General features: G+C 37.2%; 1 protein-coding gene across 2 annotated transcripts in view; it reads right to left on the bottom strand.

Annotated features, from left to right (window-relative positions):
• The window catches only part of stk10 (serine/threonine kinase 10), a 95,384-nt gene that overhangs the window by 46,664 nt on the left and 36,638 nt on the right, over positions 1-12,082 (bottom strand). Inside the window, exons 1-3 of one of the 2 annotated variants that reach the window (XM_061898607.1) lie at positions 6,878-6,967; positions 5,816-5,864; positions 4,234-4,383 (exon numbers count right to left, since the gene is read on the bottom strand). In XM_061898607.1, the coding sequence (XP_061754591.1) occupies positions 4,234-4,383; positions 5,816-5,861 (196 nt within the window). In that variant the 5' untranslated portion in view covers positions 5,862-5,864; positions 6,878-6,967. Of the gene's footprint in view, positions 1-4,233; positions 4,384-5,815; positions 5,865-6,877; positions 6,968-12,082 lie in introns of those variants that run through there. The other variant, XM_061898606.1, reaches the window with a different exon arrangement.

Genomic DNA, 12,082 nt, shown 5'->3' with positions numbered 1-12,082 from the left:
AATTGTGCTGTGAATGTAAGTTAGTGTGTTGCGGCTTCGTGTTATTGTGTTTGTGGCGTTTGAATTTGTTATGACTTTTCTTTACTATTGTAGCAGTTTTACTGAAATGACAATGTAGCAGTTTTACTGAAATGACAATAGTAGCAGGTAAACCACAGCTAATTTAACTAAGAAGGGATTTGGTTGCACTTCTATGCATCCATTTTCTACCGCTTGTCCCTTTCGAGCTCACGGGGGCTGCTAGAGCCTATCTCAGCTGCATTCGGGCAAAAGGCGGGGTACAACCTTGAACAAGTCGCCACCTCATCTCAGGGCCAACACAGATACAGACAACATTCCCACTCACATTCACAAATTAGGGCCAATTTATTGTTGGCAATCAACCTATCCCCACTTAAGGTTTTATATTCATTTATTTTATGTTTGTATTATTTTGATGTTAAAAAAAAAAAAAAAAAAAAAAGAGTCAAAGTATACAACTACTTTTAATTTAACCTGAAAAGATTTGGTTGCATTTCAATTATTTCTACGTTTGAAAACAACAGTAAAAGTAGCAGGTGAATCTATTTCTAATTCAACCTGAAGAGATATTGGCTGCACTATATTTTTGCTATTAATATTTTATTAATTGTTAAAAAACAAAAGCAGAAGTAGCAGTTGAATCGACTGCTAAAATGTTAGTTCCTGTACTTGTATTGAACATTTCTTGAATATCCAAAATGAGAGCCAAAAGTGTTTGTTCTTGTTAATTCCACCTAACATGTTGGTTGTACATTATTCAAATAAATGTGAACACATTGCCAATAATTTTTATTTATTTGTATCCATATTTTTTATACCTAATTCCCTTACAAGAAATAACAGAAACATAGGAAACTTCACCTGCATTGTCCATTATCCAGTATTCATTTCACAGTCACACTGCTTGATTTAGTTTATCTAAAAAGTTACTTAATCGTTTTGGATTGATCGTTCTTAAAAAAATAATAATATCGATCCTGGATCGTATCGGCAAACAAAAATTCTGAATTTAATGAAATCCTTAAAATGAATCGATACACCCCTAATCGTTAGCGTGGCTCTCCTCCATCGTTGTGTGCCAAACAAACATTTCCAATGACTTTAAAGAGGCAACACCCAATGCTATCATCGAAAAAATAGTGTGAAACTCCAGAATGTAGTAATGGCACAAGAAAACACCTTGGCACGTTGGTCATAAAAGAACCATGACAATGTGCAGCACTGTGACGTGGTAGCAGGTAAAGCCAGTTGAACGAGGGGAAAAATAACGCCGAAGTGCAAACATTTTGCTGCTGCCTGCATTTCTAAAAATACATCTACAGTAAGTATTTCAAGTTGTTCCACTTGAAAACCTAACTATACCTTTATATTTCAAGTCTGGTGTTTGCATGTCAACGCTGCCGAAAATGACACATTACACCAACCGCTTTCTGCTACTCTTTTGGAGTGTTATGGCTTACATGTGAAATTCGCTAGCCACTGGTCCACAACTTCTGCAGTGCAATGTGAAGAATGTGGCACACTCTTCAAAAACGGACCCATAAAAAGTGAAAGCATGTCAAACTTTCAGAGATGTTTTGCCACACATAATGATGCTTTGGTGTGCACTAAAAGTCAAAGAAACAGCAACATATGTGCAAGTCTGCAATGTGATGCAACAATGCGATTCATGCTTTTGGTGAAAGACGTACACATTTTCTAAAACAAAGCCAGTGAGTAAAAAATGCAAAAAAACACCGTAGTATTACACTTTGTGAAAATTATTTCTGGTTACATGCAGCTGTGCTCGTTTGTCACGTTTTATCAATTGTATTTTCATCCTGCACAACCCACGACGGGAGCATAAGAAATTGCAAAAAAAACTGCAACGCATTGAATGAATCATCAGTAAGAATCAGGCAACAAAAACAATGGAGAAGGAAGAGTTTAGTTTGCATTACATTCTCAGCTTCTGTGGGCCGCAGACCATGATTCCAGTCTTGTCTGAGTTTAGCTGAAGAAAATTGTTTTGGATCCACACACTCATACTATACTGTATGTTTGATGCAGTCACCTTCAATGACATGCAGATCTGAGTGCCAGCTGCATGGTTTTAGTAGGACACATGGTAGCTGTGAATTACAGTAGTTTACCTAAAACATGAAAAGTGACAAATTGGGGCGGAGGGGTGCACTATCCACCTTAGCCACCAGACGGCAGTACAGTGTTGAATACGTTAAAATGTGTTTTGTGGCGATTCCAACTTTGACCACAGCGTCAGTTGCTATCAATTTCAGCAGACTACCTTGCAATGCTTAACCCACCCACCCAGGAATAAGGCCGGATAAATCCCATCCCTGCTCAACCTGAAGTAGTTGTAGCATGTACAAGTCAACACACAGGCTAATATTAGCAGCGCAGTGTTTCCGCTTTGTCATTTCTACAGAGACAAGTAGCAAATATGAAAAGCAAAAAAATATATATGTGTAGAAATGAAAATGTAGTTTCTAAATCAAGTAGTTTTGTATTTTTTGGTTTGCTGCCATCTAGACCAGTGGTTCTCAACCTTTTTTCAGTGATGTACCCACTGTGAACATGTTTTTAATTCAAGCACCCCCTAATCAGAGCAAAGCATTTTTGGTTGAAAAAAAGAGATGAAGTAAAATATAGCACTATGTCATCAGTTTCTGATTTATTAAATTGTATAACAGTGCAAAATTTTGCTAATTTGTAGTGGTCTTTCTTGAACTATTTGGAAAAAAGATATAAAAATAACTAAAAACTTGTTGAAAAAAAACATGTGATTCAATTATAAATAAAGATTTCTACACATAGAAGTAATCATCAATTTAAAGTGCCCTCTTTGGGGATTGTAATAGAGTTCCATCTGGATTCATGAACTTAATTCTAAACATTTCTTCACAAAAAAATAAATCTTTAACATCAATATTTATGGAACATGTCCACAAAAAAATGTAGCTGTCAACACTGAATATTGCATTGTTGCATTTCTTTTCACAGTTAATGAACTTACATTCATATTTTGTTGAAGTATTATTCAATACATATATTTATAAAGGACTTTTGAATTGTTACTATTTTTATAATATTTAAAAAAAATCTCACGTACCCCTTGGCATACCTTCAAGTACCCCCATTTGAGAACCACTGATCTAGACAAAGCCACCTGTGGGGGGTGGGGGCGCACAAGCACTGGCTGCTCATTGAGGAGAATAGGTGCTTTCATTTTAAGATCTCCAAAAGTATCACATAACACCTGAAATGTTTTTTCAGAATCAGAATGTAGAAGGGTCTGCAATGTTTACCACAATGTTTACCAAAGATTGCCAATATACTTGTGACAATGAGAGGGTGTGACTTGGGTTGTGGTGACAGCGAGCCGACGCTATGTCAATATGACATCATCATATGATTTGCATAATTGGTGATGATGCAAATATTTTCCCTAAAAAGGCTAAAACATATATACATTTACCGTACATTCCAGACTATAAGCCACTACTTTTTTCTACACTTTGAACTCTGCGGCTTATAAAACGTTGTGGTTACTTGTAGATTTTTCTTCGTAATCGGCCATAATAAAAAGTAAAAAAAAAAACAAGCAGGACAAGTCCCCTCACTACAGTTGCTTCGGTGTCCTTCCATTTAGTGGTACTGTTTCTTCCAGCTGTCCACAGCGTTTCTACTTGTCTGGATACTTTATTCATAACTCCAAACGTTTGTAAGTTTTACAGTATAAGTAAAACATGTCTTACTTACTAAACCCTCCCATATGTGATGTCTGTCGGGGTGTTTTCATGGATATGTGCACGTGCTATAGTAATGTGAAGATGCTAGTGTTGTTTACGAGTGTCTGTGTAAGTATTATTAACTTACAACAGCATTGTTTTTTGTATTTTTCAGATTCACAAATTCTTCAGGGAACTCACCAAAACGTCAATGTGGAGTTATTGAGTCTGTTTAGCTGATTGGAGAGCTAGCGTCCGCAGCTAGTTGGTCCTTGACGACGACTTCTGTTTTGTTTGATCAGTGGTTTTACTGCCGTGTTACAGACATTAAGGTACGTAAATAAACATTTACAGAATCTTTCTGTGTGGACGAAGTAGCTTAGGAGAGGGAAGTCTGGGCTTCCCTGCTTAGGCTGCTGCCCCCGCGACCCGACCTCGAATAAGCAGCAGAAGAAGATGTATGGATGGAATGGAATGAACTCACCGAGTTTGATGTCCCCCTCTGGCATGAGGAGGATATTGCCGGCCTTCAGGTCTCGGTGGATGATCTTCATGTAGTGAAGGTACGTCAGAGCCTCCAGCATCTGCTGGCAGACCACCTTTATCTGTGGCTCCGTCAGCCCTCGATCCAACTCTGATGAAAAGAAGATACAGGAGGTGGAATGAAGTATTCCAAATGCAGACTTTGCAAATTCAGATAAGTGGGTAGGTGCTGATCTAGTGAGTGAATTCCACTGGCAAAAAGATTAAACAAGGTCATGCTGTGACTAGAAAAGCCTCTCAAGTTGTATTGATGCCGTAATCCTAAGTAAGATAATGTGTGTTTAGTTAGCTGCAGTTGGGGGGACACGCGGATACGAGGATGTGGCTTATATGGTAAAAACAGACGGGGGGCTTTCCCACAGCAAAGGACTCCTCTGTGTCTGCTCGCTATAGCCTTCAAGGCCAATTTGGTCCAGAAGCATTGTTTAAAATGTGGAGGGTACTTGAATAGTGATAAAGACTCAAGTTAGACAGAGTTGTTAACCATGTAGAGCAGGGGTGTAAAAACTTTATCCACTGAGGGCCGCACACTGAAAAATCAAAGCAAGCGGGGGCCATTTTGACATTTTTTTTATCTTAAAAACCAGTACGATATTTGTACATTTAGGCCTCCACTCAAGCTTGATCCCATGGACCCCAAAGGGTTTGGGTCAATAAAAAATATTAAAAATGTGTCTTTATTCAGTATTATTTCATTTTATTATTATTCAAGTTTTAAATCTCCAGATCAACATTAGGTCCATCTGTCAATATAAAGATTTAAGTTGTATGCTCTTTTTGTCAAAGAAAACCCTGTTTTTTGATGGAAAAAAACACAACATATTCAATATTGTCACCCGACTTCTTTTAAGAGGAATATTTGAGATTATATAATAATTGGAGCCTTAAAAAAGTCAATAACTCATAACACCATTGATTTTAATTCATTGTTATTTTTTGAGCAATGACACTTAAAAACAAATCACACCAAAATGATTGGGGATCCAAAAGGGTCCTACTCATTTAAGTGTTAAAAAAATAAGTTATACATTTTTTTTACTGTTTACTTTTAACACAATAATCTCGAGATCAACTTCAGGTCTATCCGTCAATTATAAATGTTATTGTTTTTTATGTTTTTTGTTTGTTCATTTTAGGCCTTTCTTTAAATAAACAGCTCAGTTTTTTATATGGCAAACACAAAATATGCAACATTTTCCCCCAAAAATATCTCAAAGTGGAAAATTTTACGTGACGTAATTGGAGCCTTGAATAGGTCAATAATTCATAATGACATTGATTTTGATTCATTATTATTTTTTAAAGAAAGAAACAGCCTGCATGGCAGTTTTGTGTTATGAGAGTAAACATTGCAACATGTTCTTGTTACATTTCACCCGTTTGCTCATATATATCACTTTTTACGTTTTAAAAATGTTCCATAGTATTTTTAAAATGTGCCGTGGGGACGTTAAAAAATTACCCGCCGGCCGCAAATGGCCCCTAGGCCGCACTTTGGACACCCCTGATGTAGAGGGACTTACCTAGCATTGTGGCATCAACAGCTCCTCCTGGACAAAACTCAATCATGATCTAAAAAAAAAAAAAAGAACAAAATATTTGAAAAAAAAAAAGAACATGTCGCACTCGGGCTGCAGCTTATCAATAGTGTGGAAACTTCAAAGGCTATGTTTTGTTATTTGTTATTGAACAGGTCAATGAACACACTATCAGTAATTGCTAAGACATACAGAAAGACTATGGTAAATATAACCTCAGCTTCTTCCAAGTCCTTTTCGAATACCGAAATCTTGATTTATGCAAGTGTTAATTTAATTAACATGTGATGTTCCTCATTACAACCCCCATGAGACGATGGTGTGCACGTGTCGAAATTGTGTTTTTGTTTTGTTTTGTTTTGTTGTTAGTCTAAGCATGGTGCAACTGTATGTGCGCAATATGTATTACTTATTGCTAATTTTTGTGTTATTTAGTTTTTTACTTTTGGAGCTGTATGTAGAAATGGCGCAGCTGAAGTGACAGTTGGTTGCTTATTTACTGTATATTGTGTCATTTGATGTTTCCCTCTGTTTCCCCATTTTTTTACCTTATTTTTTGGGGGACTTTTTGCATCTGCACTGCAACCACATAATTTCCCATTGTCGGATAAATAAAACCTATCCTATCGTATAACTTAAGCATGCCCAAAACAAACAAACTACTGTACAAAAGAATAACAATTTAATTATTTCTGCACTATTAAATTACAGTAGCATTTTCACTACAGCTCCAGTGCATCCCGAAAATATTGACTGTGCTTCACTTTTTCCTCATTTTGTAATGTTATAGCTTTATTTCAAAATTGAATAATAATAATAAAACCCCATAATGACAATCTGAAAATGTTATTATTTATTTAATTTGTAAGTTTATTATTATTATTTTTTAAATATGATGCCACAAGCTTGGCACACTTATCTCTGGGCAGTTTTGACCATTCCTCTTTGCACCCACCTCTCAAGCTCAGTCAGGTTGGATGAGAAATGTTAGTTTTCATCCAAAATGTCTTTGTACATTTCTGCAATTATCTTTTCCTCTATACTGACCTGTCTTCCGGTTCCTGCCGCCCAAAAACACCCTACAGCATGATGCTGCCACTACCATGCTTCACTGTAGGTATGGTATTGGTCTGGTGATGAGCGGTGCCTGGTTTTCTCCAAACAGGTCGCCTGGCATTCACACCAAAGAGTTAAATTTTTGTCTCATCAGAACAAATAATTTTCTTTCTCATGGTGTGAGAGTCTTTCAGATGCATGTTTTCAAACTTTTTACAAAGAAATGGCGTTGCAGAGATGGTTGTACTTCTGGAATGTTCTCCTCCAACCACAGAGGAATGCTGCAGCTCTGACAGAGTGACCGTGGTTCCTGGTCACCTCCCTGACTAAACTAAGATGAATGCAGCAATGTACAGATACACCCTGGAGGAAAACCAACACTTCCCATCCAACCCCATAGAGCTTGAGAGGTGTTGCAAAGTGGAATGTGCAAAAAATAGATGTGCCAAGGTTGTGGCATCGTATTCAAAATGACTTGAGGCTGTAATTATGTACATGTGATTTCTTACAAATGATTTTTTCTTTTTGAAATTTTTAATAAGTTTGAAAAATAAAAAAAAATAAAAACAATTTACACATTTATTCCATGTAGGAATAAGGCTGTAACGCAACAAAATGTGGAAAAAGTGCAGCACTGTGGATACTTTTCGGATGCACTGTATACTGTATGTCAGCACCAGTGGACACCAAAGTATACGAATGTGGTAAAGCTTCTACAACACAGTCAGAATAGACAGTGGAGTCTTGCAGTCCTGCTTGAAGCTCGTACAGTAAGTTCACGGTCCAAATATATAATCGCAGTTCAACTGAGAAGCCAAAACACAGAGAAAGAAAAAAAAAAAAGGAGTACACTCCCTAAAATGATGTCTTGTTAGCCAACTGTAACCTCTAACAAGCATCTTTCATTTCCTGTCCTCCCCTTTAAGTCTCTGACACACACATACTGTACATTAAATGAACAAAACATATTTGTTCATCATTCCAATGCATTTTGCACTATATCAACTTTGCATAGGTTCAGCTTTGAGTGAGAGTGTACTGTGGAAGAACTAGAGTTCCCCGAAACACCTTTGGGTGGTACAGCAAGGTTTGCATGTGTAGCGGAAATAAAAATGCACAGGAAACTGCAAAAACCACACCAAATTGAACGCAGCAGTCAAAATGTTTCATGCCAACAAAGTGAAAAAAAGACTGAGAACATATTGTACTCTTAAGGAGACAAAGTAGAGACCGTGGCATAGAAGACTGCAATGACCAGCGATAAACCGGAGTAACAACGTACTAAGCTAACATTATTTAGAATAGAAAAAGTTCTAATGGCCAAGTTATAGAAACAGTAAAATGTGGTACCTGGTGTCCTCAATATGAAAAAACGGCAATGGGGACTAGTTGCAACTGGCAAGCATAAGACAGTAACATCGGCAATCATCTATTCCGTTAAAGTGCTACTAAAAACAACAATCTATTTCCCAGCTGAGGAGACAGTGATAGAAATACAAACTAACCAATGTTCTCACATATTTACGTCGTGAGCTCATTGGACGCTAAACTCGTTATGACAACGTTGTCAAAGCATCAACACTATGCATGGGGTGTGGAATTTCAGTGCGGACAAAAAGGTACGCAGATAAAAGAGGTTGATTAGATGAAAGAGGTTGATGCAATAAAGACATGCATTCCTTAATACATATGTACTCATATTTAAAGCAACAGGACCAAGTGATGTGCCAATGCCAAATAAAATAAAAATGAAAATTACTATAACCAATCCACTAACTTTATTCAGAGAACTTTAAAAAGCAACAAAAGTTACTGAATAAAAAAGACAAATAGATGACTAAAACAACAAAAATCAAGCACCAGTTTGTTTTAATTTTCCTGAAGGAATAAAGTACTATCGATCTATCTCTAGTATACATATATATAGAGAGATATATACATAGATAGATCTAACCGTGTGTGCGTGTGTGTGTGTATACAGTATATATATAAACACATATTTATATATATATACATATTTATATACATATATAAATGTATATATATTAATGTGTATATATATATATATATATATATATATATATATATATATATATATATATATATATATATATATATATAGGTATGTGTGTGTGTGTATATTTACATTTGTATATATATAATCTATATATAAACCCTGTTTCCATATGAGTTGGGAAATTGTGTTAGATGTAAATATAAACGGAATACAATGATTTGCAAATCATTTTAAACCCATATTCAGTGGAATATGCTACAAAGACAACATATTTGATGTTCAAACTGCTGAACTTTTTTTTGTGCAAATAATCATTAACTTTAGAATTTGATGCCAGCAACACGTGACAAAGAAGTTGGGAAAGGTGGCAAAAAATACTGATAAAGTTGAGGAATGCTCATCAAACACTTATTTGGAACATCCCACAGGTGTGCAGGCTAATTGGGAACAGATAGGTGCCATGATTGGGTATAAAAACAGCTTCCCAAAAAATGCTTTGTCTTTCACAAGAAAGGATGGGTTAAGGTACACCCCTTTGTCCACAACTGCGTGAGCAAATAGTCAAACAGTTTAAGAACAATGTTTCTCAAAGTGCAATTGCAATACATTTTGGGATTTCAACATCTACAGTCCATAATATCATCAAAGGATTCAGAGAATCTGGAGAAATATTTAAATGTAAGCGACATGGCCAGAAACCAACAATGAATGACCATGACATTCGATCCCTGGGACGGAACTTTATCAAAAACCGACATCAATCTCTAAATGATATCACCACAGGGGCTCAGGAACACTTCAGAAAACAACTGTCACTAAGTACAGTTCGTCGCTACATCTGTAAGTGCAAATTAAAGCTCTACTATACAAAGCGAAAGCCATTCATCAACAACATCCAAAAACGTCGCCAGCTTGGCCCGAAATCATCTAGGATGGACTGATGCAATGTGGAAAAAGTGTTCTGTGGTCTGACGAGTCCACATTTCAAATTGTTTTTGGATATATTCGACATCGTGTCATCCAGACCAAAGGGGAAGCGAACCACCCAGACTGTTATTGACGCATAGTTCAAAAGCCAGAATCTGTGATGGTATGGGGGTGCATTAGTGCCCAAGGCCTGGGTAACTTACACATCTGTGAAGGCACCATTAATGCTGAAAGATACATACAGGTTTGGAACAACATATGCTGCCATCTAAGCGGCGTCTTTTTCATGGACGCCCCTGCTTATTTCAGCATGAAAATGCCAAGCCATATTCAACACGTGTTACAACAGCGTGGCTTCGTAAAAAAGGAGTGTGGGGTACTTTCCTGGACCGCCTACAGTCCAGACCTGTCTCCCATCGAAAATGTGTGCCGCATTATGAAGCGTAAAATACGACAGCGGAGACCCCGGACTGCTGAACAACTGAAGCACTACATAAAACAAGAATGGGAAAGAAATCCACTGTCAAAGTTTCATTAATTCGTTTCCTCAGTTCCCAACATTTGTTGAGTGTTGTGAAAAGAAAAGGCGATGTGTTACAGTGGTGAACATGCCCTTCCCAACTACTTTGGCACGTGTTGCAGCCATGAAATTTGAAGTTAATTATTTGCAAAAAAAATAAAAAAATAAGTTTATAAGTTTGAACATAAAATATCTTGTCTTTGTAGTGCATTCAATTGAATATGAGTTGAAAAGGATTTGCAAATCATTGTATTCCGTTTATATTTACATCTAACACAATTTCTCAACTCATATGGAAACTCATATGGGGACTGCAGGCGGGCCAGGAAAGTACCTGCACTCTTTTACTACGAAGCCACGCTGTTGTAACACAATGCTTGGCATTCTTTTGCTGAAATAAGCAGGGGCGTCCATGATAACGTTGCTTGGATGACAAAATATGTTGTTCCAAAACCTGTATGGACCATTCAGCATTAATGATACCTTCACAGATGTGTAAGTTACCCATGCCTTGGGCACTAATGCACCCCCATACCATCACAGATGCTGGCTTTTGAACGTTGCGCCTATAACAATCCGGATGGTTATTTTCCTCTTTGTTCCGGAGGACACCACGTCCACAGTTTCCAAAAACAATTTGAAATGTGGACTCGTCAGACCACAGAATACTTTTCCACTTTGCATCAGTCCATCTTAGATGAGCTCGGGCCCAGCGAAGCTGGCGGCATTCCTGGGTGTTGTTGATAAATGGCTTTCGCTTTGCATAGTGGAGTTTTAACTTGCACTTACAGATGTAGCAACCAACTCTAGTTACTGACAGTGGTTTTATGAAGTATTCCTGAACGCATGTGGTGATATTCTTTACACACTGTCGGTTTTTCATGCAGTACTGCCTGAGGGATCAAAGGTCCGTAATATCATCACTTACGTGCAGTGATTTCTCCAGATTCTCTGAACTTTTTGATGATTTTACGACCGTAGATGGTAAAATCCCTAATTTCCTTGCAATAGCTCGTTGAGAAATGTTGTTCTAAAACTGTTTGACAATTTGCTAACAAAGTGGTTACCCTCACCCCATCTTTGTTTGTGAATTACTTAGCATTTCATGGAAGCTGCTTTTATACCCAATTATGGCACCCAACTGTCCCCAACTGTTTGACTATTTGCTCACGCAGTTGTGGACAAAGGGGTGTACCTTGCCCCATCCTTTCTTGTGAAAGACTGAGCATTTTTTGGGAAGCTGTTTTTATAGCCAATCATGGCACCCAACTGTTCCCAATTAGCCTGCACACCTGTGGGATCTTCCAAATAAGTGTTTGATGAGCATTCTTCAACTTAATCAGTATTTATTTCCACCTTTTCCAACTTCTTTGTCACGTGTTGCTGGCATCAAATTCTAAAGTTAATGATTATTTGCAAAAAAAAAAATGTTTATCAGTTTGAACATCAAATATGTTGTCTTTGTAGCATATTCAACTGAATATGGGTTGAAATATTTTGCAAATCATTGTATTCTGTTTAAATTTACATCTAACACAATTTCCCAACTCATATGGAAACGGGGTTTGTATTTGGTTACATGCCCCTTGGCAAGTTTTGCTGCAATAAGGCGCTTTTGGTAGCCATCCACAAGTTTCTGGCAAGCTTCTGATTGAAATGTTGACCACTCTTCTTGACAAAATTGGTGCAGTTCAGCTAAATGTGTTGGTTTTCTGACATGGACTTGTTTCTT

The sequence above is a fragment of the Nerophis ophidion genome, linkage group LG04, assembly GCF_033978795.1.
Source record: "Nerophis ophidion isolate RoL-2023_Sa linkage group LG04, RoL_Noph_v1.0, whole genome shotgun sequence".
Classification (NCBI taxonomy): domain Eukaryota; kingdom Metazoa; phylum Chordata; class Actinopteri; order Syngnathiformes; family Syngnathidae; genus Nerophis; species Nerophis ophidion.
This window is presented reverse-complemented; position numbering and strand designations above follow the sequence as displayed.